The sequence below is a fragment of the Plectropomus leopardus genome, chromosome 7, assembly GCF_008729295.1.
Source record: "Plectropomus leopardus isolate mb chromosome 7, YSFRI_Pleo_2.0, whole genome shotgun sequence".
NCBI classification, from domain to species: Eukaryota; Metazoa; Chordata; class Actinopteri; order Perciformes; family Serranidae; genus Plectropomus; species Plectropomus leopardus.
In genome coordinates this window covers 5,003,406-5,029,079 of record NC_056469.1, presented here as the reverse complement: position 1 = coordinate 5,029,079, position 25,674 = coordinate 5,003,406, and the positions used below count along the sequence as shown (strand labels likewise).

The 25,674-nt window shown below is 41.0% G+C and overlaps 1 protein-coding gene across 2 annotated transcripts in view; it reads left to right on the top strand.

Annotated features, from left to right (window-relative positions):
* LOC121945193 (low-density lipoprotein receptor class A domain-containing protein 4-like) overlaps positions 1-25,674 on the top strand; it is a 127,913-nt gene that overhangs the window by 58,511 nt on the left and 43,728 nt on the right. The window contains exon 1 of one of the 2 annotated variants that reach the window (XM_042489245.1): positions 11,339-11,700. The exons of the other annotated variant lie outside the window; for it this stretch is intronic. Coding sequence (XP_042345179.1) covers positions 11,607-11,700 — 94 coding nt within the window. The 5' untranslated portion in view covers positions 11,339-11,606. Of the gene's footprint in view, positions 1-11,338; positions 11,701-25,674 lie in introns of those variants that run through there. 2 annotated transcript variants of the gene reach the window in all.

The window sequence follows — 25,674 nt, the reverse complement described above, 5'->3', positions numbered from 1 at the left end:
CTGCAACATGTTCCCACTACCATCCATCTGTCAGCCCTTGCTCCAAGCACAGCATCCCTCACCTAATGTAATGTTTTCATTATATACCTCAATATGGGAGCTATAGCATTTTGTGTGGTGTGGCCAGGCAGGCAGAGAGGAGGAGCGCTCCCAGTGTTTGGATTGCTGCGACTTGTTCATATGAGCGTCCATCTGTTCCAAACCTGCTGCCCTCGCAGTCGGCACCGTATGTTGTGACATTCTCCAATGTATGTAAGGGATGATATATGATAACACCTCAGCTGAGATGGCTGCTCAAGTTGTTGTTCCAAACAAAATACCAGGGCGCAGATGAAATTAGAATTTTAGACGGATAATAAATAATAATAACTTCATTTATTTAGTACCTTTAAAAGCTGATGTTTACAAAGTGTTTTAACAGACAAAGTAAAGGCAGGAACTCAGGAAATAATAAAATAATCACAACAAACATGCCAAACAGAGTAAGGTCAAAGTCAAATAAAGAAAGGCAAGAACAAAGTGCGAACACAGAAGGTCAACAAGAATAAAGTAATAAAGGGAATAAAAGCAATAAAACAGGCAGATCTCGAAATGTAGTTAAAGTGCTAAATTAAGTTTTAAAAACTTGAAGAATAAAAGCAATAAAACACGATAAAAATAAGACGATATCACATCAGTAGGGTTAAAATAAAAACAAGAAGATAAAACCAGATGAATACGAGATAGATGAACGAGTAAATAAATAAAAAAATGAAAAGACGGGGAAAAAAAAACAGGACATCAGAAGGATAAAGAATGGATAGATACAGTAAGAGCAGTAAAAAGTATAGAGGAAAAATAGAGGGAAAAAAAATGAATAGATGAATGAATGAATGAATGAATGAATGAATAATTAAAGCAAAGAATAAAGATGAAGACCAGAGTAAATAAGAATTTAAGAAGAAAAGCAAAAAAGATGTTAAAAATTATATAAGAAAAAAACAAGAACACATCACATCAGTGGGGATAAAACAAAGGTAAGAAGAGAAAAACAGATGAATAAGAGAGAGAATAAGTAAATAAGCAAAATGAATAGAGGAATTGGAATGAAAAAAAATGAATAAAGGTGATATCACAAAAGAGGAAGTCTGTAAAAGTGAGTTTTAAGAAGTGATTTAAAAGAAGTCACTGAATTTGCGAGCTTTACCTCCTCAGGCAGGTCATTCCAAAGTCGAGGGGCCCTGATGGCAAAAGCACAACCTCCTGTAGATTTGAACCCTGACTTTGGAGCGACCAGGAGGCCCCCACCTGAGGATCTGAGGCTCATTAGGGGTCACCATTTCAGAAATGTAATTTGGGACAAGACCCATATGTGCATTAAAAGTGATCTTAAAATCAATTCTTCAACAGACGGGGAGCCAGTGGAGGGAAGCAAGGACAGGAGTAATGTGATGTCGTCTGTTAAAACCAGTAGGAAGCTTAGCTGCTGTTGTGGAAGAATTTGACTACAATCTATCGCACCTAACCAAAAAAAAAAAAAAAAAAGGGGACTCCTAATTAGTGCTGCAATTAAAGTTAAATTAGTCTTTAGAAAACATCCAAATAACTTTGGATCAGACAGTGTTTCAACAAATCTAATGGCATGAAATCCGAAGAGGGAACACAGCTAATTATTTTGTTTTTGGGTGTCGTCGCAGCGTTTGCTTTGCTGGAAAGTGTCACCCACAAAGTGATTGTGTTCAAGTGAGAGCTGGAAATAATGATCTCTTTTTAATTAGAGAAAGGTGATGAAACAAAGTAATAGTGAGACTAGTTGTCATAACTGTGCTGTGTTGTGTGCAGGCTGTGAGAGCTGGTGTGGGAGCAGCAGAGGGGTAAAGGTAAAGAGCATTACTGACAGTTACTGATGAACATGTGACTGATGATAAACATGTAGACAGATGTTAAAATATTAATGTGACTCTTGGTTTTGTAAGAAGGAAACAGTGTGACAGTCAATTTCAGTTCCTTTACTTTTGATCACTTCCTGCATTTGAAGCAATTAACTCTTTGTGCCACCAAAACCAAGTATTTTAATCCCAAACATGATCTTTGTATAACATTCATCATGTGGTTTTTGCACCTAAACTTAACCACTCATTAATCACAGCACTGTCCTTGGTTTGCAAAAAAAGTACAATGCCAACATTTATTGGGTTGTCAAGGTATGTGTCTCAAAACCACAAATGTCTGCCTCATGGGGGCACTAATGGAATAGTCAGGGGGTACCAATGTAAGTAGGATTCATCCATTGGATGACAAATGTCTGTACTGATTTTAATGGCAATTCAGCCAATTGCTATTTCAGTCTGGCTCAAAGTAGCGAAGTGTCTGCCATCCCCAGAGCCACACCTTTATCATGGCTAAAAACACAAGCCAGCATTTCCATTGTATGCATTAAAATCAGTAAAAAATTAAGTTGTTGGCTGTTAAAACTGGCCAATTATTAATGTATTCCACCACTGCATGCGACTCTGCAGCAGGCCCTTAAAACTGACTTTTAAACAGCACTAAAGGGCATATACAGATCTCCTCCTCCTTCTTCCCTCTCTTACAGTACTTGCATCTTTGTTTCAGATGCAGATTGAATTCAACACGGTGGTGTTGCGCGGCCATGCTTTACACAATGCGTAGAGATCACTGTCTGAGCAGTAAAACCTGGGGAGAAGAGAGCGATGTATTGTGGTTGCTGTGAAATGCCTGCAGTGGGAATAGCCATCACATTGAGTCAAAGCAAACACGGGGACTGTAATAATAACGATAATGTGTCCGTACGTTTGAAAGGAAAAAGAAATGGAAAAAGGCCAAACCGCTGAAAACACTGCAGTCCAGCACTGAATATTTACTTTTTAAGCACGTTGGCTGTCTGTACATTTACATATTAACATGTATATATGGTAATATCACATTAGCATATGACTTTTTTCTTCATGCTTTTCAAGGCTCGTAGGTGTTTGGAGATAAAGAAAGTATGCATTTACAATATGCGTGCTTATGTATTCTGATGCATATACATCTTTTGATTTCATGTTTGTGTGTGCGTGTCTGTGTGTGTGTGTGTGTGTGTGTGTGTGTGTGTGTGTGTGTGTGTGTGTGCGCGCGTGCGTGCGCGCGCGCGTGTGTGTGTGAGACTATTTGCATGGACTCTTAACAGCAGGAGGCTGTAACCTGCACCATCCACACTCTGTAATCACTGCTGTTTATGACTGCATAAAACAACACACACACACTCACTCTCTCTTGCTCTCCCTCATCTTGTCTTTGCTTGCACACACATTTATAGCCGCTGTGTGTCTCGCTGGCTGTGTGATTATTGCCGTCTGGTTCGGGGCTCTTATCAGTATTGTGGCGGAAGTGGCTGTTGGACACACACACCAACACACACACACACCTTCACCCTCCCCAGCTCTGTCGGTCACTCTTCTGTCTCTTTTCCTTGTCTTTCCTCGTCCTCTCTTGGCTCCGTCCTTCCTCTGGCGGTGGGCAGAGCAGCAGCAGCGTTGCGGCGTTGCGTCTGCGCTCACCCCGTCGAGCCGTGTGCCAGTTCAGGAGATTGGCATTAAAGCCAGACATGAGCTCATCGGCCCAGCTGGGCAGACAGCCCATTACAATGCTCAGCAGGGCCCTACCGCAGGGGTGAAAAGAGCTCAATACCTGCTGATTATCTACTCTTTCTCTCTGTCTGCGTCTCTGGGTCCCTCTCTCCCTCACTCACTGGCTTTCACTGTCTCCTCTCCTCTTCTTCTCTCCTATTTCTTCCCCTCTCTCCTCTCTTGTCCTCCTATACTTCATCTTTTTTCTCCTCTCCTCCTCCTCTCCTCTCTCCTCTTTTTGTCTGCTCTTCATTTATTCATCCGCTCAGTCAAGTATCCTCTACCTCAGGCTCTGTCTATCTCTTTCTCAATCTGTCTTATTCAATCTGCCTTTCTCTCATTCAAACCCCAAACTTAGACACACACGCTCTCTCTATCCGTCATCCTCCTTTTCTCTCTCTTTTTTCCCTCCATCTCTTACACACACAACTTTTCAGCGAGCGCTGTGGTGTCATTGCAGTGGTGCCTGCGGCAGTAAGAGAGGTAGGGAGGGGTGGTTTTTGAAATGACAGGGGTGGAAGCGAGGTGTGTGTGTGTGTATATAGAAATGACAGAGGTGGGAAACCAGACAGCTGGTGCACCTGTGCGGACAGGATATGACACGGCACTGCAGCCAGACAAGGGCAGGAAGCAGCAAATATGATGTGGCATGCCAGACGTTTTTATTGAACGCAACTCTCTGCTCTGCAATCTGACTGTCTGGAGTGGCCTTTCTGTTACTTAGCGCTCTGCTGAAGACGCCGAGCTAAAGTCGATGCCTAAGCAAACACACTCTTTCACTCGCTTACCCCCCCCCCTTGCTCTCCAGCTTTGTCAGCTGGTGAGATGCATTGCGGTTAATTCATGAATCCCATTCAGCCTTGGTATTACGGTTGAGTCATATCCATCTTTTGTTCTGACATTTGGAATGGCATTCAGTAATACTGACTCCACGCAGAAGTCACAGGGTGTTTGGAGTTATTAGTCTGACTGAAAATGTTATGTCAGAGTCAAAATGGATCATCGTCATGCGCAACCACTTTCATCACGCAAGTCCCATGATATAGGCTAAACCCATGAGGAGGACATTTCTTTTGATAAACAGGCTTCAGAGATGAAGGATAGAAACGGTTTTGCTGGAGTTTATACATCAGATTTAAAAGCGTTGTGTAGATTTAAAGTGCTCCAGGTCACGTCCTGTGCTTGGTGTTAATGACAGGGGTGATGTTTCAACATTTGAGTGTTTGCCTCTTGCGTGACAAAACATGTCACGCACATGTCAAAATGTGTCTGCAGTGCTTTCTAAACAATTACAAAGGCATAAGACGACACGTGTTACATGGTGGTTGACCTCGTCCTCTGTTTGGAGGGTAAGGGGCTCTGAATGTCATTGTTTTCCCAGTTTTATGGCTGTTGTTATTTTTCGTTCTTTGTTATTATCAATGTTAGTATACTCGCCTGGCATGCTTTACAGCTAAATGTTTGCATGCTTTCTACAGCTAATAGATGCATATGCTAAAATGTGCAACTACTAAAAGTGACAAAATATCTAATTTAATTTTTAGTAATTTAAGTCTGTTTTCCTGCTTTTCGACATTTCTGCTGCCCTGAAACATCGCTCAATTGCACAACTCGGCAACTCTGGTATCATAGAAATTTCCCAATTTCCAACTCGTAATTACAACTCTGGAGGGCTGTTTATGTGCTCATGACATGACTTAACCCTCCCTGCCTTCTAAATGCTACAGTTTGCAATGCAGGGTTTGTGTTAAACATGTTTAGGCTGAATTGCACCAACAAGGACTAACTTTTAAATCTGATTAAATTATGTTTTAAGTTCAAATTCTGTTGCACCAAACTTTAAAACTATCTTAAAATTAAGAAAGATTAAATTTAAACCTCTCTTTAAATCTCAGTTTAGGTTTAATTCTAAACCCAGATTAAATTTAATTCTGTTATGCCGAAACTTTCCAATTTAAACTGTGATCCAGGGTTCCCAGCAAGCAGGGAATTTTCCCAAAACTTTGGCTAACATGACTTACAAGTTACAATAATGTTTGAAAGAAAAGATTTTCATCTAATGGTCAAAGAGCGTTTTAACAATGTTTATCATTTTAAATGATGTTCCTATAAGGTGCTGACTAAGACATAATGTTATACCTGTAACATTCTGTTTTGGTGATGTTGGGAGGTGACAGATCATAGAATGTTCTTTTATAAAACGTTCCCACAATGTTACATGAGAACATAGGACGATTATTTTCAAAGCAACATTCAGAACATGTTATTGAGACTTGAGATTACAGATATTTTTTTTAATTAAAACATTATTTAGTGTGATAACATTTTTGACAGAGAATAGTTATTCTAACTTGTGTTCTGAGAACTTAAAGAAGACTTGCCGCTAAAAATGTTACTAAAACATTGAATGGGTTGCATTGTAACAGAACAGAACGTTTTAACATCCAAAAGTTGCTAGTTGGGAGAGCTCTGCTTAATTTTAAATCTGGATTTACTCATTTTAAACCTAGTTTTACGAATCTCTGATAAGGCCTAATCTTAGATTAAATTAATCCTTGTTGGTGCAATCAAGATTTAGTCCTAAATGCAAACTTGATGACATCATCAGGGTTTAATTTTTAGAACTCCTTTAGGCTCCTTTATTAGGCATGAAAAATATCATACAACTGTTCTTACCAGTTGACTTGGACTCCCTCTACTCTCTCCCTAAACTAAACTTCATGTATAAAATCAACAGAGTGCCCCGTTAAACTGTTGCTATAAAGTTTGGGGCACACCACTGTCTAAAACATAATTATACGCTGTCGCTTTAAGATATCCCAGTCTGGATTTGAGGAGATAAGCAGTCCCAGACCAATACATCCATGTCCCAGACCAGCACACAAACCCAGCTAGCAATTTATGGTTCTAAAATGCTACAATGCAACCAATGCAATTTTTAATAACATTTTCAACGGTTTTCATGATTTCTTTTAGTTCCAAGAACGTTCTTCTTAAACTTAGGATAACATTCTCTATCAACACCTTTTTTTTTTAACATAACATATTACACTACATTTTCATTAAAAAATGGTTCATAATCTCAGGCCTCAATATCATGTTCTTAATGATGCTTTTAAAAATCCCTTCCTTTGTTCTCATGTTACATTGTGGAAACGTTTTATAAAAGAACATTATATGATCTCTCACCTCTCAACATCACCAAAGCATCCGTAAAATGTTGCATTTACAGCGTCTTAGTCAGCACCTTATAGGAGCATTATTTGAAATGATAAACATCGTAATAATGATAAACATTCTTTAAAAACATTACTGAAACTTGTAGGTAACGTTCGCCAGTGCTGTGGGAACGTTCCCTGCTAGCTGGGAAAGCATGAGGAAAGAGTCCACATACTTTTGGCAATATAGTGTAAATGTCCTTTCCATACAATGAGCTGCTACATTTAGCAGTTTCGTCCGTGCTTTCCTTTTCAAACTGCACACTACGATTCACATGAAGTGTGTGCTCAGTCTGAATTCACAATCCTCTCTGAGCCTCGCAGTCTGTGTGCAAGAACAGAGCACATCTCTATATAAGCTGTAGGAAGGGACTCTCTCATTTTCTCCGAGTCGTCCTCCGTGTTCCCTTGTGGTTTCTGATGAAGACAAGTCGTAATTGATTCAAAGCTTAAACCTTTGCCCGGGAGACAGCTTTGGTTTCAGAAGTAATAGAGTAACCGAGAAGAGACGGGAGGAGAACTGAAGCAGACACCAGAGAAGTGGAACCGTTTTTCCAGTCCATGTTTGGGGATGATGCATGAAACGGAGTCTTTTCTGAGCTGAGCCACAAGATGGCGCTATGAAGTAGTGCCTCTGAGTTCAGATGGGGAAGTTGCTCAGGAGATGAGGGTTTTTTTTTTTTTTAGAGAGGGGATGGATCTATCTTCCTCTGAGGCCTTTCAGTATCAGCTTGATCACATCACAGAAGCGTTCATGTTCTCACCACAAACATCTCAACTAAACTTTCAAGCATCTGCGGCTGATAAGAGAAAACTTGAGTGACAGTCTTTTTTTTTCTTCTTTTCAATCATCTGCTGGTGAAAATACAAGCAGGAAACCTCTTAAAGTTTATCCTCAAATACGGGATACATCCGAACACATACACATACTCACAACTGGCTTCAGATGCAGAGTCATCAGTGGTGTTTGGTTGTGTGCAGACACATGGTGGTGGTGTTTTCTCTCCTGCTTGAGTTTAATAAAATAAAAAAAACATTTTTTGATATTTTAGGCATCACATGAACGTCATGCTTTGATTCAAAAGGTCACGAAACAAAAGCAGTGCTAACACACACATGGTGAACTCCTGAATAAGCCCATGTGTAAGCAGGAAAGCCCCATGCAAAGATCCCAAAATAGACTCGTGCACACGTGCCGAGCGTGATAAACCTATCAGCCTAAAGTTAGTATTCCTCAAATACAAGATGAGACAGACGTTTCCCGAGACACACACACACACACACACACACACACACACACAGAGAGAGGCTGTGTGTGTGTGTGTGTGTGTGTGTGTGTGTGTGTGTGTGCGTGCGTGCGTGCAGACTGCAGTCAGGGGGGATGGTAGGGGAGCTGGTAGACTAGAGTGCATTTGGTATTCAGCCGTGCCTAGTATTTATCTGTCTGCTGGCTGTCTAGTCTGGTCTGGCCTGTTAGTGGTGTCACCCTGCGTGCTCCCCGGGGGACTAAATTGACGCTCCAGACAGACTGTGTGTGTGTCTGAAAGTGTGTGTGTGTGAGTGGCGGTGGGGTGTTTGTGAGTGCATAGAGGTGGGCTGCGAGAATCGATGTGACTCTGTCTGTATATGAGAGCATGTCTGGAGTGTGTTTTATATGTGTGTGTGAGGACATGAGAATGACCTCACATCAGAGCAGGAAGAAAAAAAACACTCCTGAGTGTCTCGATTGATATTGCTGCTTCGGCTGACAAGACAGCAGCGTCTCAATTTGTTGCTTCAATAAAATTATGACAGCTGCCAGGCGTTTGTAAATTGTGCGAGGGTCACGTGCCGCGTTTCTTCCCCCTTTCCAAAAGTGTCAGTTCGCTCGTGGAGGAGTGTGGAAGCCGTCAAGGAAAATATTTTTGCATGGTTGGATATAGAACTTGGCTTGTGATGCGGTACTTAATGCACAACATCTGCTGGAAGTCTTTGCTTTTCCCATGTACTTGTATTCCTCACATAGGTCCCTTTTATTGCCTTTGGTTATCAAATTAAAATGCATTTCCCACTTTTCAATCAAAGTCTCTATACAGGGGATATTCAACTTACTTTGCTTGAGGGCCACGTTCGCGAAATGACAGGCGGCCAGGGGCCAGTTGCAGCAGCAACATACATGTTTCTAGGACATATATAGGATTTATGACATTTCTGGGATTTTAGGGTATTTCTAAGGTTTTTTGGGGTTTCTTGAATTTTATGACATTTCTAGGATTTGGGATGTTTTGGGGATTTTATGACATTTCTGGGATTTCAGGACGTTTCTAGGATTTTAGGACGCTTTTAAGAGGAGTACGGAACGTTTCTAGGATTTTAGGATGTTTCTAGGAATTTAGGACATTTCTTGGATTTTAGTCCACTTCTTAGGACATTTTTGGGATTTTATGACGATTTTAAGATGTTTCTAAGATTTTAAGATGTTTTAGGCCGTTTCTATGATTTTAGGAAGTTTTGCACTTCTTTTTTGGTAAACAAGCTCTATTTTGATGCTGTTTTATGTACTCTGGCACCTTATGTGTCAATTGCTCTATTTTTTATTGTGAATTAGAAAATGGTTTGGGGGGCCACGCCACCTGGCATCCAATTTTGGGCCAGATTTGGCTGTGGGTTGAGTATCAGTGCTTTATATGATAAGAGGTTTTCCCATGAATCTGTATCATTATGTTTTTTATTTGCTGCAGAAGTGGAGTGCAGGAGAGCAGGCCTCTGATCTGAGGAGTCATCCCCGCATGATTCTCTCTTTGTCCTGTGCTCGGATGAAAATCAAACTGTATCTGCTTTGTTGGAGGACCACCTGAAAGCTCTTCAATGACCTCTCATGGTCCCTAGACCTCAGTTTGAGACCCTGCTGGTCAAGAGTGGCATTCAGAACCTCTCTCTGATTTAAACAGCCTAGTTTATTTATAGACTGCAGACAGTCCTGCACTAGTGTTTGTGTGTGCGTGTGTGTGTGTCTGTGTGTGTTTGGAAGGGTTGCACTGATTCAGAGGGGATGTGATGGGCTGGAGGATTGGGTTGGGTGTGTGTGTGTGTGTGTGTGTGTGTGTGTGTGTGTGTGTGGCTGTGTGTGTTTGGAAGGGTTGCACTGTCTCAGACTGCTGCACATGTGCCCCTGAACCACAAGACTGGCTAGGGGGTCACCTCAAGGTTAGCCCCTTCAAAGAGCCGTCTCCATTGGCTGCGGCCCGCCGTAACAAGGGAGTGAAACTCGAAGCGCTCTTCCTACCCTCCCCAAATAACACACCAGACCAACCAGTCCCAGCACTGCCTCCCCCCTCCTCCTCCTCCTCCTCCTCTCCCTCTGCTCTGCTCTCCCACAGCCATTGTCAACCACGACCCGGCCGTCTGCTAGCTTTCTGAGTCAGGTCAGCCCCCCCTATTCCCTCACCACCAACCCACCCATAAGCACCCACCCCCCTGCAACCCAGACACACACATATAACCCCTGTCCCTGCTCTGTTGCTGCCTTCAAATCCTACTGGATCAGTTCCATATCCTAGTTGTGAATATGTATGTCAGTGCACATTCAGGGGCCTTTTGGTGAGAAATGACCCTGCAATAAGAGCAGTTACATTTTGTTGAACTGTTATACTAATATAAAATGCCATCATTGTAACAGTGATAAATAAGGTACATAGGTAATGACTTTCCACCATGGTGATGTCATTTTAGTATTTTGGTGCTTGAAGGAAAGACTTCAGACTTAACTACAAAGTTAGAAGTCTGGCAAACAGGTGCAGCACTTTCAGCTGTATAAATTGTAATATTTATAAATAGCCAGGCAGCACCATAGCCAATTAATGCATTCTGCAGCTAATATATGCAAGGGCCTTCATGAATATTAACAAGTGACACCAGACAGCACCACACCAAGCACGACTGAAACAGGGGCCTCTGCATAAACAAATAAAGCATTTTAAAGAAAGTAACTTGCTGAAAGCGAGGCTATAACACGTTTGTTGGCTTTGTCACTGAAGAAAAAAAGTTAAAATGACCAAAATGTATAGATATAGGGAGAAAATGAATTCAAATGTTTGTGTATGTTACACATTTCTCTTTTTGGTGTAAAAAGTTGTTTAAAATAATTGTTTAACATTTTAGAGATCATATTACCATTTGTACTCTTTCTTCATATATTATTAATTTTTAAAAAATGTGGTTTAGTTTTATATCTGCTACTGAGAGAGCTTAAACACACCATGACACGTGGTATAATAAGCTTCCCAGTTTGTATTTTACCCTGGAGTCTGAGAGTATATGGCGTTTTGCTATATTTTTTGGCTGGTTGAAGTTAGAAATGTGGTATTTCTGTGGGCTCTTGAACGCAGCACATCTCTTTCTCCCTGTCTGGCCCGCCCTCGGAGCTCTCTGATTGGCCGACGCGTGAGTCCGTCAGCTTGTGGGCGAGGCGCTGAGCCCGCTGTGTGTGCTCTGCTCTAGCAGAGGAAGGACAGCTGCTCTCAGCGGCGGAGGAAGGAACGGAAAAAACTATACAATGCTTTAGCCACGGGCCATGGCTCGTCCCCAGATCTCCCTGTAATTCACTCCGCGAGCCGCTCCGAGACAAATATGGCGTGAGAGAAACCGTGGAAAAGAAAGTGCGAAACTGTCGGGAGTTACTCGTCGCGGCGGACTCCTGCTGCCGCTGCCTGGAAGTTTTCTGTTGTTTTCCAGTCGTGGGGCCCCGACGGTGGCGGCGGCTCTCTCCCCGGAGCGGTGTCCCGGTCTGCCCAGCCCCATGCAAAACCTAACGGCCCCTGGCGGCCCCGGCAACTCCAATGTCACCTGCTCCTGCAACTGCACCGCTTCCCAGCCACAGGGAATGGAGATATGTGAGTAGCATTTGTTGCGTTTCTCCAGACCGCAAAAACCTACCGAGAGACTTTAGTGCTTAATCCGTTTTATGTGCACTCTCGAGTGTAGCAACAGAAGGACAACAAATCAGACTAAGTATTCATCAAGACAGGCGACCAGTTCTACTGTGAACTCGCTGTCGGTCGCTTCCACGCGCAAAGATATTTAAAATATTTTTACAATTTTGCTATTTTATCTCAAAGTACCATATGTTTTCTGTAGTATGGCAACTTTATGGTGACCTAAGAGTAGTTACTTGTGCTTATAACCTCATTTCTTGCTTTTATTTGACGTAAAGTTTGTCTGTACCTCATAATATTGATTTTAAGGTACTTATATTAACGGGGTTTTTTTTATGTTTGAGCTATTATTTTGAGGTTTTTAGTAGCCAGTAGCATTGCATATACATGTAGCAGTAGCCTCTGTGAAAAATATGTCATATTCATACAGCATTAGCATTGTACAGACTTGCATCTTAAAATGATATACAAATATTCTATATCTCCTCTCCTATACTGAGTTTTCTCTTAGTATTTCTTCTTATTCTGTTTTTTGAATAACTTTCCCTATATATTTTCTGCTACATGCATTGGGTTTTATATTTATACTTTGAGATTTAGCCTTCTAGGCCAGCTGGGCTGTGCATATGCTCTGAGGGATCACCACAGAGGGTTAAATACTTTGCCTGTCAGCATAGACAGGAAACGCTGGAATGGTATGTTATGTCTGTCTGCCTTCTGAGCAGCCCAGAGAGAAACTATCATTATCAGCTCTGCCCCTAACACTGCTGCCTGCTAGATCCACTGCAGATGTTCCTCTTTATGACTGAAACACAAACAGAAAAAGCAGACACATGCATGCATGTATGCAGACAGACAGGTAGAAATGCAGAGGACAGCCACACTAGTGCATGTATTCAGTGTGACAGATCTGCAGACAGACAGATGAAGACAAACAAACAAGACATGGGTGCACAGCAGACATGCAGACAGGCGGGTGGATTCATAACCAGGCAGCCAGGCAAGTACCGACAGAGATATAAACAGAGATGCGGAAAGACACATCCGAAACTAGACAGGCAGACGTATTGACGGACAGACACGCTACAGACGGACGGACAGAGTTTCAGTGATGTGTAATTTCCATTGGGGCTGAGGCCAGGCCTGGGCAAAGTGAGGTGAACGCAGGATATTAGATGTAGATTTGGCAGCAGTGTGGTTGTGCTGACGCCACATTGTAACCAAGAAGTGTGTTTATGTGTGTGTGTGCCTGGCAGAGGCACTGGTGTTCTACCATTCGTTTTCTGTGGCATCATCGTATTGCCAGCCAGGAAAAACACACAGTCAGGCATGAACTGGTGCATCCACACACACACACACACACACACACACACACACACACAGACTAATTAGATAATCCAGTACTGTCTGAGACTTTGAGAGCTGCAAAAAAGTCAAATAATTGTGTTGATTGATATTTGCAGCTTATTTTACCACAAAATACATTGCGTAGAGTATTTAGGATCATGCATCTGTCTGTGTTTGGTGCTAAATAAATGCTGGCTTGGTATTTTTTAAAATGTATTTCTCATCATCTGAACGTCTCACTAGTTGGAGGGAGCTCCATTCACAAGTGGTTTGAAATAGCTGTGTCCTACTGTAGTGGCCGTCTGGTTTGAAAAGAGCTCTTGTTTGTCGGGTGTGTTGTCATGCAGACTCGGCAAGGCTGAATAATGTAGCTCATGCTTTGATGATTTCTCTGGCTGAAGAAAAGAGCTACAGTCTGCCTTTTTTTTTTTTTTTTTTTTAAAGCGGAGCGGGCGGTCTCGCTGGTGTGTTTCCTCTTTATTCAGACGAGGAGGAAAATTGAAAGGGACCACGAACATAGAGGGATCACAGTGCAGACAGTGTGTCACAGCCAGGAATCGAACCTCTTCCTACACACTGGGATTCACATGTAGAATTTGAAAGGCAGAGACCTTTAACAAGTGTTCGTCACAGGCTGTTGCTGTGCTTGGATTCATTGTGCAGATATCTCGTACTGTAGGTGTGGTATTGAAAACTCCTGAGATATTAGAAAGTCCTGAGATCAAACAGCACGGCGCTTCAAAAAGAATTGCTACATATGTTGTGCATATGCTTCCTGTCTACAGTTACAGAAAATACTTTTTTTTCTGTTCTAAACCCACATTAATAGGGGCTATTACTCATCTAATGGCAAATCTAATTTTACAGAAAGTTTGGTTTCTGTGTGAAGGTACTGTCCCTGCAGGGTGACACCATAGGCAGGCCCTCTACAAACACTCTCCACTCTTAAGTCATTAAATCTAGTATTGACTCTCACTCCTATCAGCCCTGTCTCTCTTAAACAGGTGGGGAAATACCATATGTCGACTGTGTGAGGTCCTTTCACTTGTTCATATTGCAAACACCCTTTCTTTTTTCAATCTAGAGACGTCGTCTTGATAGCAGTGCATTGGTTCACTTTTTTATCATGGATTCCATGAGATTCTTGAACAAACTGAAAGTGCAAGAGCAATCAGGAAAATGGTGTGGAAAAAAGCAAAGATTTTAGGATTCAAAACCAGATAAAAATTATACTGGAACTTTTTTTTAGGGTAGTCAGCAAAAATGATTGTGGTCATGTGTAAATATTGTACAATATTTCTTGTGTTGAATGTCACTTAATTTTTTTTTAGATTTAAGCAAGCATTTTTTTAAGCGCCTAAGAGTTTTTTCACAGGTCAAAAGTCTTTTTTCCCCAGTGCCCTTAGCACTTTTTCCACAGCACTTAAGTGTTTTTTCGAAGTGCCTAACCAATTTTCAAAGCGCGTGAGTGTTTTTTCACATTGCCGAAGTGTTTTTTCCACATGGCTTAAGTGCTTTTTCACAGCGGCTGAGTGTTTTTTCATAGTTCTTAAGTGTTTTTTTCACAGCACCTAAATGTTTTTTTCACAGTGTTTAAATTGTTTTGTTTTTTGTGACTAAGCATTTTTTGCACAGCGCCTTAGCGTTTTTTCACGGAACCTAAGCATTTTTTGCAGAGTGCCTAAGCCAAATGAACAGAAAAAGTGACGTTTTGCTGTCATCTCGTGTTGAGTTAAAAGTCCATTGGTCTTTGTCAGGGTGTGCATTATTATGCTATTATTTTATCATGATATGAGTGTCATAAAGTGGTCTTAAAATAACAATAGTAACGTTTATTGCAGTTATTTCCGTGACAATATATATCATCAGTATCGTCAGTTATCCTGACAGGCCTAGGCAACAGTAAAGCGTTGCTAGTTATCAAAGAATAATAGAAGTACTCTTTGCAGCGTTCTGAAGTTTTCCTGGAAAAAAAGGGTTGAGTACTAAACTCAGTACATTTTCGGTATGACTGAAATGTATCTAATCATCAAAACATATCAAGTACAGATTAACTGTCATTTAAAGTCTGGTTAGATTTATAGTTCTTGCTCACTTATTCTTTGATCAGAACAAACATGACATTTTCTTATCATAATTTTCTGACTAGACATTTAAAACAGCAGAGCTTTCTGAGGATGCAAAATGAACGTGAACTGCCAAATAAAGTTGTATCGATTCGCATCGTACCGTATTGTACTGTATCATACTGTATTGTACCAAAGCATTGGCATTTGTGGTGTCTGTATCAAAGCTTTTGTCATTGAGAGACATCTGAAAGTCATCTTTATATCGGCACCAAAATCCAGATGTACTGGCACCACAAATTTCAAGTCAGACCCAGCTGTTGCTATGAAAAAAAAAATTGTAAATGTTTCTCCCCAGAGACAGGACTAAAAAAAACCCTTGTATGGAATAATCTTACAATTTCTTATCTTAACAGAATATCTTATTATCATGGTTCTTTTGATTCGCAACCGGCAGTATAGCAGTGTACACGCACTTGCCTGCTGGGAGAAGCCGGGGTCCGAGTGTCAGAGACTTGAGTGGCTGTCTGCGTCTCTGTGTATGTAACAGTTAGCCTGCAGCGGGGGCCAGCCAGCCAGACAGATGTAAACGGCCTGATCTGTAATCCTGTGTATGAGTGGTGTTAGTGTGTAGGTGGCAGCAGGGTCATCTGTCAACTACCTCAGGCCAAACATGCACACGGCTACTTGTTGACTCTCCCTCAGACACATACACAAAGATGTACACATTGGCGCACACGCTTGCACACATTTACACTTAGATATATGCACACACACACAGACACAAGCAGACAGCACTCTCAGGCTCAGCCAATATTTACCCTGCAGTCTCCAGCCAGACAGCCAATCCAATCTCTCACTAAGCTCTTTGTTGTTTGTTTGAGGTTTGTTTTTTGCCTCTTTTTTTTTGTTTGGTTTGTTTGTGGAGGTGTTGTTCATTAGGAATTAGTTTGGTTTTTATTTAGTTTTATTATTAATGGATTTCAATAATGAGCCCTGGAAAAAAAGAGAGACTTCAAACTCCAAGTCTGAATAGAAATTCTGAGACCTTGGGGAGGGGAGTGGCAAAGACAACCAAACAGCGCTTAAAAAGAATAAATCTTTTTTTTCCTTCCAGACAGATTTATTTTGCGATCACTGCTCCTGTAATTAATTTCACAGGGAATTTCTACACTTGGTTAGTGTCTCTCAGTGGAGTCTTATTTAGTCTGCCACCTCTCCTGAGCTGAGGGGTTACAGCAGCGAGCAGCGGTGCTCAACTTGCTGGGGTTAAGAAAGAGCTCCTTGTTTTATGTAAGTCAGAAGGGTCCCCAGACCCTGTTTTTGCACCGTGGAGTTGACCTGCAGACGCACTCTGCTGGCCCAGGTGACATTAACACATACTCTGGTAAAGAGCAACACTGTAAAAATGTCCATATTGTAAAGTCATCTGGAAGGATTATTGGTTTTCTCTGTTACATCAATACAACAGACTGCTAAAACTCAGGATGCTGGAATATTTCTCTTTAACTGGGCATTTGCTTTATAACTCTAGGTGTCATAACCCCTTAAAATCCAATACTCACAAGGGTACTCTTAGATATTATATTAAGCTTAAAGGTTATTTTAGTGTGTCTGGCAGAATCACACATACCATATATTCTGCTCATTCCATTTCTTTATTGAAGCTGAATGAATTCAGCAACCAGTGAAATAGCACTGCTGGTAACCATTATAATTTTGCAATTTAGTGGTTTCCATATAACTGTAAAGGACTGGTTGGACGCCAGGCTAGCAGGAACCCCTACCAGGACAAAACAAGTTATTTCAAATATAAAAAATAATACTAAATATCCATTCCAGTATGTCTTTTGTATTCATTTTGCAGCAGTGCAGCAAGTGTCTGTGAGAAGTTCATGTCTGTGATAAATGCTGGACAGTGGAGTGTCTGTCATCTGAAATGCTTAATTCAGTTGAACAGGTGAAGTGAAAATAATGCGAGTTGGTACTGTTTACAGAGCCTCGGTAGTGAGCAACAGGCTAAAGTGCTTACAGATTTTGTGTTTTTGTGTTTTCAGCTGAGCTAGATTAGAGAATGTTTAATTAAAACAGATCATTTATGCTGTTTTGCCTGTATTGTTCTCTGTGTTAATGAAAAGTTAACTCCTGGCATCTGCTCCTGGTGTTCTGCACTACTCTTCTGAAGGAATGAAAAATGAGTAACAGGCAAACCAGCTTTAAAAGTTTTTTTCCTTTTTAAATAACTGCTGTGTGGTGGCTTTAAGCCATGCAGATGTTGAGTGGTTCACATGGATTTTATGGAAAAGCAGGTAAATATTTAAAGAAACATTTAAGTGTCATTTAAGTGTTAAATTTGCGGCGATAGGTGATGTTAGCTACTACCGCCGTGCTGGTCCGTCCACTGGGCCAAAGCAGTCCACCTGCAGGGAACACTGGAACTGTTTTATAATTAAATGTTGGTAGAGAATAGTTTGTAGATATTTCAAAAGTCCAACAAATATTCCAAAATCTGAAGATAATCAGTTAAAAAAAACCCTCTAAATATTAAGTTTGGAAAAGATGGCCAGTGAATTTCTTGAACTGATTCAAATAAATTGATGACCAGAATGTTAGCCAATTAATTATCTATAAATTGATTCAGTCAACTAATAACTACAGCTCCATATTGAGATATTTAACCCTCAGATTGCATGTTTTTATGACTGCACCATCCCATCAAATAGATATTGACTTTAAGCATCATTTTATACACATCTCGCCAAAAGTTTAGCTGTATATATTTGATATCTTTGTAGACTTTTTGATCTCCAACAGAATGTTCTAACAGTTATTTTTAGGTTTGAATGAAGTTTGGCAAATCAACATGTAGTGATTCAATCACTGGTGGATCCATGAGGCTGAAGACAGTCAAACTTAATTTTCTTTTAAATAAATTAGGGGGAAAATGCCAGGACATTAAGATAGTTGAAACATTATGTAGTCATTGTATAATCAGTTTTACTTTTTTGACTTTTGCATCAAATTCTGTCATGATTCTCGCAAAGTCATCCACTTTTCATCAGAAGAAAGTGAGTCAGCCTCAATTTCCTTTCAGTGACTGATGTTATTTTCAGTTGTTTAATGAGAAGAAAATCTCCATACTCAGGTTTCAAAATAACTTATGGAGTTTTTGACCACTTTTAGTGCTTTGAAGCAATGTTTTTGCGAACAGATCCCCGTTTTGTTCAGATGTGCTCATTATGTTGCATTTTGCTCGCATTTTTCTCGGCATTTGTCATGTTTGTTGGGCTTGTAGGAACTCACAGTGCATTTTGGTGAGTACCGCTGAATGTAAACATAGCATTTGTTTGTTTACAAGAAAATGCCACAGGGCACCTTTTGTGAAATGAATATTTTTTTGGAAGCACTGAACTGCAGTGTGGAGAGAAGCTGTGCGGTTGATGTGTGACTTCCCTTGTTTGTTTGGGCTGAATGTGTCTTTGTCTCTGTGTTACTGAGCCTCACACCAGCGTCCACTATGTTTGACTATATATTATGTCATGTTAGCACAGCGGGGATCGGATTTGTCATGGCTTTTTTTGGGTATGTTTTCCTCTCAGGCAGTTTTTCATGCCTTGAATCAGCTTGACCACCGTTAACTGCTTTTTTTTTTTTATCTTGTGGCTGCGCATCCTGTGTTTCTGGAATCAAACTGACAACCCTTGAAGCTATAAACATAGTGGAAAATGCAGCCCTGAGCAATACGGCTCACTTCAGCCGAACAGGTCAAGTTCAGGCGGGGACTTCCTAAGTCCAACGCAGCGAAAAGGTCAATCCTCACGTCCTTCCACTTGTCCTGGCAGCACCTTCACTGCTCCAGCCCCAGCAGCATTCACAACCCCGTCACTGGCTGCTGGGACTCCCTTTGTGTCTAGATTCTGCACCCCCAACCCCATGCACAGACACACACACACACCAGACCTCCTCCCTCAGTTCCCAAAATGCCCTTGGGACCAGGGCAGATTTGTAGTCCTAGTGTGTTTGTAGACAGGCGATCCATCAAGTGTGTGTGTGTGTGTGTGTGTGTGATGGTGGTGGTTGGGGGGTGGTTGGTGGTTGGTAGTCTGCTGTCTCGGTCAACATCTATTTACACACAGTTTGACTGTTTGAGATGCTAAAGAGTTCCAGTGAATGAATCAGCCCCGCTGTCTGCTGGGAGTCTCATGACTCCAGGTCTGTGGACATGGACGGGACATATTACAGTCAATCAAGGCGCTGCGCTCCAGACACACGGTGGCAGACAGTGCAAAAGCACACCAAGTCTTTCTTTTTTTTTCGCCTTGTAGCAGATTTGTTTTTCCCAGCATTGAGACAAATCAAATGGCTGGCATGTTTATTACCCTTTGTGAGCCCAGTCTCACTGCATGTCTCGTCTCTTTCCTTACATGAAACAAAACAGCGATTATTGCTTTGAAATTACAAATGCTGTTTCGCATCGTATGAAACAAAACAGGGGGAGAAAAAAAAATCAAGCAGAAATGCTGTGCCGTCCGCTGTTTGTCAGATTTTGGTAATCCATTTGTTTATGTGCGCAGGAACACCCAGACAGTGGAATAATGGCATGTCTCTTCAAGTGGTTTGCAGGATTTTCCTTGGATTTTGAAAAGGCTTATGTGAAGAGTCCAAAAGGGGTATCGCTGGTATGGGGGTGGTTGAGAGGGCTCTACAAGATCACTTCAGTGATGGGACTGTAGTGCCTAGGTTGCATTTAAAAGCTCTACTGCAAGAAGAATACACATGGTCATAACCATTTTCATGCCTTATACAGAGGAAATCTGCACGACTGACATTCAAATCGTCTCCTGCACAAGCAGGAAAAAAGACTTTGACAGGTCATTTGACATTTCAGGGTGCAGCTGTATACCTGGACCGTATTTAGATGGGAAAGGCTCTACTAAAAATGATTTCCTTTGCATTTTAAAAAAAAATCTGTGTTCATATGATAACATTGTGAAAACCATCCTTATTTACACATAGAAAAACACTATGTGTGAAGTGCGGCTGTGACATCACTGTTCTCACAGGATCCGCGCTGTGCCAGTTTAAGTAGAATCGGTTATAGTGATGTTAGTTATTTCGGAAGACTTAAAGTCTAAGAAAGAAGAAAATGTTTCATTGTGGAGGTAGACAGATGTGAGCAACCAGACTTCTGCAGCCTGATCCTCATCTCTGCCTGTGGCTACCAGCTTAACGTCACATTAGCTGAGAACATAACACACTCCAATCTGCTATTAAGACTTGCATTGTAGGTAATGTAGGACTCTACTTCCGCTGCATAGATATAAATCAAAAAGCTGCCCAATGTGTGTCTGACAATGTTGTAGGAGTAATCTGGGTCCAAAATGAACACAGCCAATGCTCCTCAGTTAAAGTTTTGTACCACAATAGTCATGCAATAAAAAAAACTATGCAGGGTGTCTCTACCACAATTTGGTGTCATTTACGAGCATGCGGCTTCTGTCCTTTGCTCAGGAGCAGGCAGTCGCACTTCATGGGCTGTACAATGAGAAGGTGGTTGCAGTATTGAGTGAGAAGTCTGATGAAGAAGTTAAGATACTTCAAAATGATTAATCATCTCTCAAATGTACCTTTATATTTGATCCTTAGGTACATTTTATAGCAAATACTTTGAATTTGAGATCAAGATTTCTTGAGTTGTATTCAATCTGGAACTGATCAACTGGTGATCACTGTATTAAAATAATTTTGCTCAAAATTTGCTATGGCCTCTTCTCTCAGAGGTTAAACATAACACCTTATAATTTCAATGATATATGCTGAAACGAATGCACATGTGACACCAAATAGCTGTTTATTTTGGCTGTTAAAAAATATACCGAGCCGGTGGGTCAAAAAGCTCATTTTGGAAACTAAGTTTGATGCTTAATCAGTGGACTGCTCTTACTTCATCTTAAAACCGCAGAACGGATTGTGAGCCCTCTCTGACCTGATAATAGTATTAATCCCTGGTGATCAGACTGTGGGTTTAAATGTGCCCAGAAAGCACAGAGGATTTCATCACCAAATTGTGTCTGAAGTTTGTCAGAGCTGAAATTGAACTTGAGGCATTACATACAAGTGCATATTAATTACAGACATCAGGAAAGGGATATAGAAACATTCCTGTCAAAATCATAGCCTGAAATTTTCAGCAAAAAGCCATTTGGCAGAGACAATCTGAATCTGAATTCCTTGTTTGGAGTCTGACCGTTTACAAAGCAAATTAATATGGCTAAGTCATAACTGGATAGTTGATCATTCCTGGTAGCAAAAGGTGCCTTTATTTCATCAGTCATACCACTTAAACTAGTAGGAGACAGTTGCGTCTGTGTCACAATCTGATTTTAAGTCTCCCTGTTTTGATGGAAAATTGATGTGTTATTTCCAGCAGATAACCATAGTATCGATTATGCTCCTTTTGGTTTTCAGTTTCAGATTTTATTTAAGCAGCAAACAAGTTTAAAGTTTAAGTTTTCCCCCAAGATATTATGTTCTCATACATCCAAAAGTTGTTGTCTCCTGCTGCAAGGCGGACTGATGATGTGTGAATGAGCTTCTCTTGTGTCGATAAGTAGTTCTTGTTGCTGTTTTTAATCTGCCTGAATATAACTGTTGTTATGTGTAGTGATTGACAAGCGATAGCGTGTTGCTTAGCACCATGAGGAAGACTCCCTCTGCAGAAAAAAAATACCTCAGCTTGACTAGAATCTGAGCTACAAAAAACAGGAGAGCATTGTGGTGTGCTTTTGGTTTTTAATAATCCATACTTGTATTTTTGGATATTTTCTAATGTTAGGGGTAGTTCATAGCAACAGAGAGGCAGATGCTGCTGAGCCCTGTTTGACCCATGATTGTTGTCCTGATGCCGGCTGGTGCCAGGATTATTAATCCACTATTTTGCTGCATTTTTCATATCTTTTGTTTTTACAAAATCTTTTGTGGTTATTTCAGATTTCACACAAACAGCTTTGCTCTAGACTTCACAGTTTTTTTTTTTATGATAGAAAAAACTTTCAAGTTAGCCATTTTCACCATTTTCCTAACCAGTGCGTTTGCACGACTTAACCTGTCATAAAGTGTGTTTTCTAAACCTAGTGTTAACTCTAGACCTAACACTAGAAGTCTTTTTGTAAAACCAAGCTATTCAAACACTCCCTCCTATCCTGCACCATCCACTGTTAGTACAGTGCTGGGGTGACGAGAGAGTACACGTCACCCCAGCACTATCCTGTCAAAGTTGGGGTAAATCCACAGCCTGGGCTAGCTGGGCCGCTAGCTGCTCCCTAACAAGGCCTTGCTTTGGGTCTGACCTTATCACTGGGAATTACAGGAATTACACTGGAGGCAGAGAAAGAGGGAGGGAGATAGAGATAACTGTAGAAAGGAGAGGTAGTAACCTTTGTGTTTAAAAAAAGAAAAAGAGGATTTTTGCGATTCGTCTGGTGTCCCTCCGATTTGAATAATTCCAGCAACTTGAGATCTGATGGGCCAATCACAATGTTTTATCTAATATGAGGCACGTTTGAAAAGATGACTGTAAAGTGGAGCATTGTCGTCTTAGCTCAGAGCTTCAGGGTTTCCCATTTGTTGCAGCTGGCCACAACTAAAAAGTCTGCCACTGCATATTGAATATAAATTTTGAAACTTCATTTGGAGTGCTATTATTGATTGCATCACACTCTCAGACCACAGAACACACTCTAGGCACAGACGGAGCAGCAGACTTTCAACACACAGTGAAAGTGAAACTTAACCGTTAATTACGCTTGGTCTAAAACTCTTCCACCCTGCAACTGAAACCCCTCAAACTGCTGCTGATGAAGCAAAGAATTCATGATGAGTTTAACGTGCGCTGTATTCAGTGACCACCATAAAGGGATGAATTTAGAGTGTAATTCTAATCCACACGTAGATTCTTATTCTGTGGGAAACACTGCTATCCAGTTGTGTCCAGTGTCATTTTGGTCTACATGTGGTAGTGTTTTCAGGATACTGAAATGTTTAACTTACATGTATTACCTTGAAAAATACCTATGTTTCATCACATTTCCAGTACCATGGGTAAAAATTGACATTGAGGGCATACAGTTAATTTTGTTATAATTTATAATAATTTATAAAAAATATTAAAATGTTTTAAAATAACACGATAATGAAAAATTATTTTTTCTCATCAATTGCAGGAAACAGCAGAGTGACTGCAAGAAAACATTAACAATAACAGAGTGAGCAAGTGTAACTGGTACTGTTGTATTAATACTGCAGAAAACTAGTGCTGAAACAGTTTCAAATATTTCGAATCAATATGAGTTTAGAATTTTGACAACACTTCCTTTGGAAATTAGAAATGAACTGTAATCTTCCAGGCCAGTTGTCATCCCTGATTTGGTCTGGAAATATGGGGCTAATCATAAACATCAGTAGGATAAAATAAGGCTCCCCTACTGTACATATTGGGAATAGGTACTGGAACATAATGTAGTGAGCAAGTGATGTCTGTGGGGTATTTTATTATTATTTTTTTTACATTTTAACCCAGTTTAACCTCCCAGCCTGGAGTCAAGTAGTAAAGGATGTGTGTGGGCGTCAGAAAAAGAAGCCTCTGGTTTCTCAGATCCTTCTCCTTGTCTCGGTGCTCCTTGGTCTTCAGTGGTGATTCAGAGGGCTGTCTGATATTTATATATTTTTTTGGTCCCTCTCCCTTCCCACCCAGACACACAAGTCAGACAAGGGTGTCTGATACCTACCGCCCCCACTTCTCCCCCTCCACCCTCTCCTCGCCCTCCTCCTCTCGGCAGCCACCAGCTGACCCCAATCAGGCACAGGGCCTGCTCTATTGTCTGGCTGGGGAGAGGGGGACATTCGCACGCACGCACACACGCAAGCACAGACACACACACACACACACACACACACACACATAGACTCAGACAGGGGGTCAGGGGGAGATAGAGGCTGTCTGGTCTGGCCTGCCTCTTTGACTCCCAACCCCCAACCATAACACAGCTTCTCTCCTCTTCCTCTCCCCGTCATCTCCTCTTCGTCTCCTTTTCGTCTCCTCCTCCCCTGCCTGCATGCAGACTCGTTGGAGGTCCCAGATGTATCTGATGCTTGTCATGCAAAGTGTTTGGCATTGTCTTGGTAACTAAGTTATCAGGCATCATCATCTAAATGAACTTGTGTTGTTGTCTGGGTGGTCAACTGTGGAGACATATGGGATGGAGTTTTGTTTTTGTCAAGGAAACATTATCTTCCAACTTGATTTTTGTGACAAACGAGCAAGGTTAACTGATGACAAGAAACTGGAAAAGTTCTCTTGAATCAAGTATTAATCTGGCAATATTCTGTATTTGTCTTATTGTCAGCATAATGTGAAAAACAAAAAACAACAATGAATTGTTGCCTCTAACGTATTTTATGTGCATCAAAGCCTGATAAGACTTCTTCTGCTGTGCCAAATGAGCACTGTTGCTTTGGGTGACATGCTCATTCATTACCATTGACACACACACTCTATTTAGGCTACTCCTATAAAAGTAATGCTTGCACAACACTACAGTTACCAGCTGGTTTTAGAAAATTACTTTTTACAGCCTCTGTATATTTGTGACTAGCTTTTAAAGTCCCAGTGAAACAGAAGTTTGAGCAACTGTGGCTTCCGTACTGTGATGTATTTCCCAGTAAAAGGGAACATTTGAATGGTGTACAGTTACGAAAGGGATTTAAATCGAATCCTTTGCATTTGATAGGACTGCTAAAAAGTAGGCGGGCTTTGAGTTTAGTGCAATCCAGAGCCACAGTGGAGTGTTGGCTCCATACACACACACCTCCTTCACTGTTAGATCTGGAGGTGGGTGAGGTAGAGATGAGTGAAATAGACCTCCACCACATTGTTTTGGAAAAGAAAACAAAGCTTTTGCCTACTGATTTCCAAGCACATATGTCTTCCTGTCCCTCTCCATATTGCTCGTTTTGCCACGACAACACACAAACTGTGAAATGCGCTTTTATATGACCAGTGTGGCTTGCTAGTTTCCCAAAGGCTCATATGATTGGATGAACTTTTTCAAATGTCCCAGAGTGCAGGATGAGTCATCAAACAATTGAAACCGTTTTACAGGAAGACAAAAGAAAGGGATTTTGATGTGAAAGTACTTTGATGCTGATTTTTTTTTACATGTATGTGGTATAGAACAACAGAAAAAAGATTTATTACCACAGGGACAACAGATTAAACTGGCAAAATGTATTTTTCATTTTAGTGAGTCTACAAATGTACATCTTTAGTAGAAAGGGCTTTAGTGCCAAAAGATATAGAATAACACCAGCTTTATCCTCTCATGTGATCAAATGTAGGGAGGTGCAGTTCTCTACAGACATGATCACATAATGTTGACTACACTATAAAGTCTTTACTAGTAAATGTAATTTCTCTGCAAGCTTCCACATTAGGGTTTGACTGATATTTTCACTGCATTGT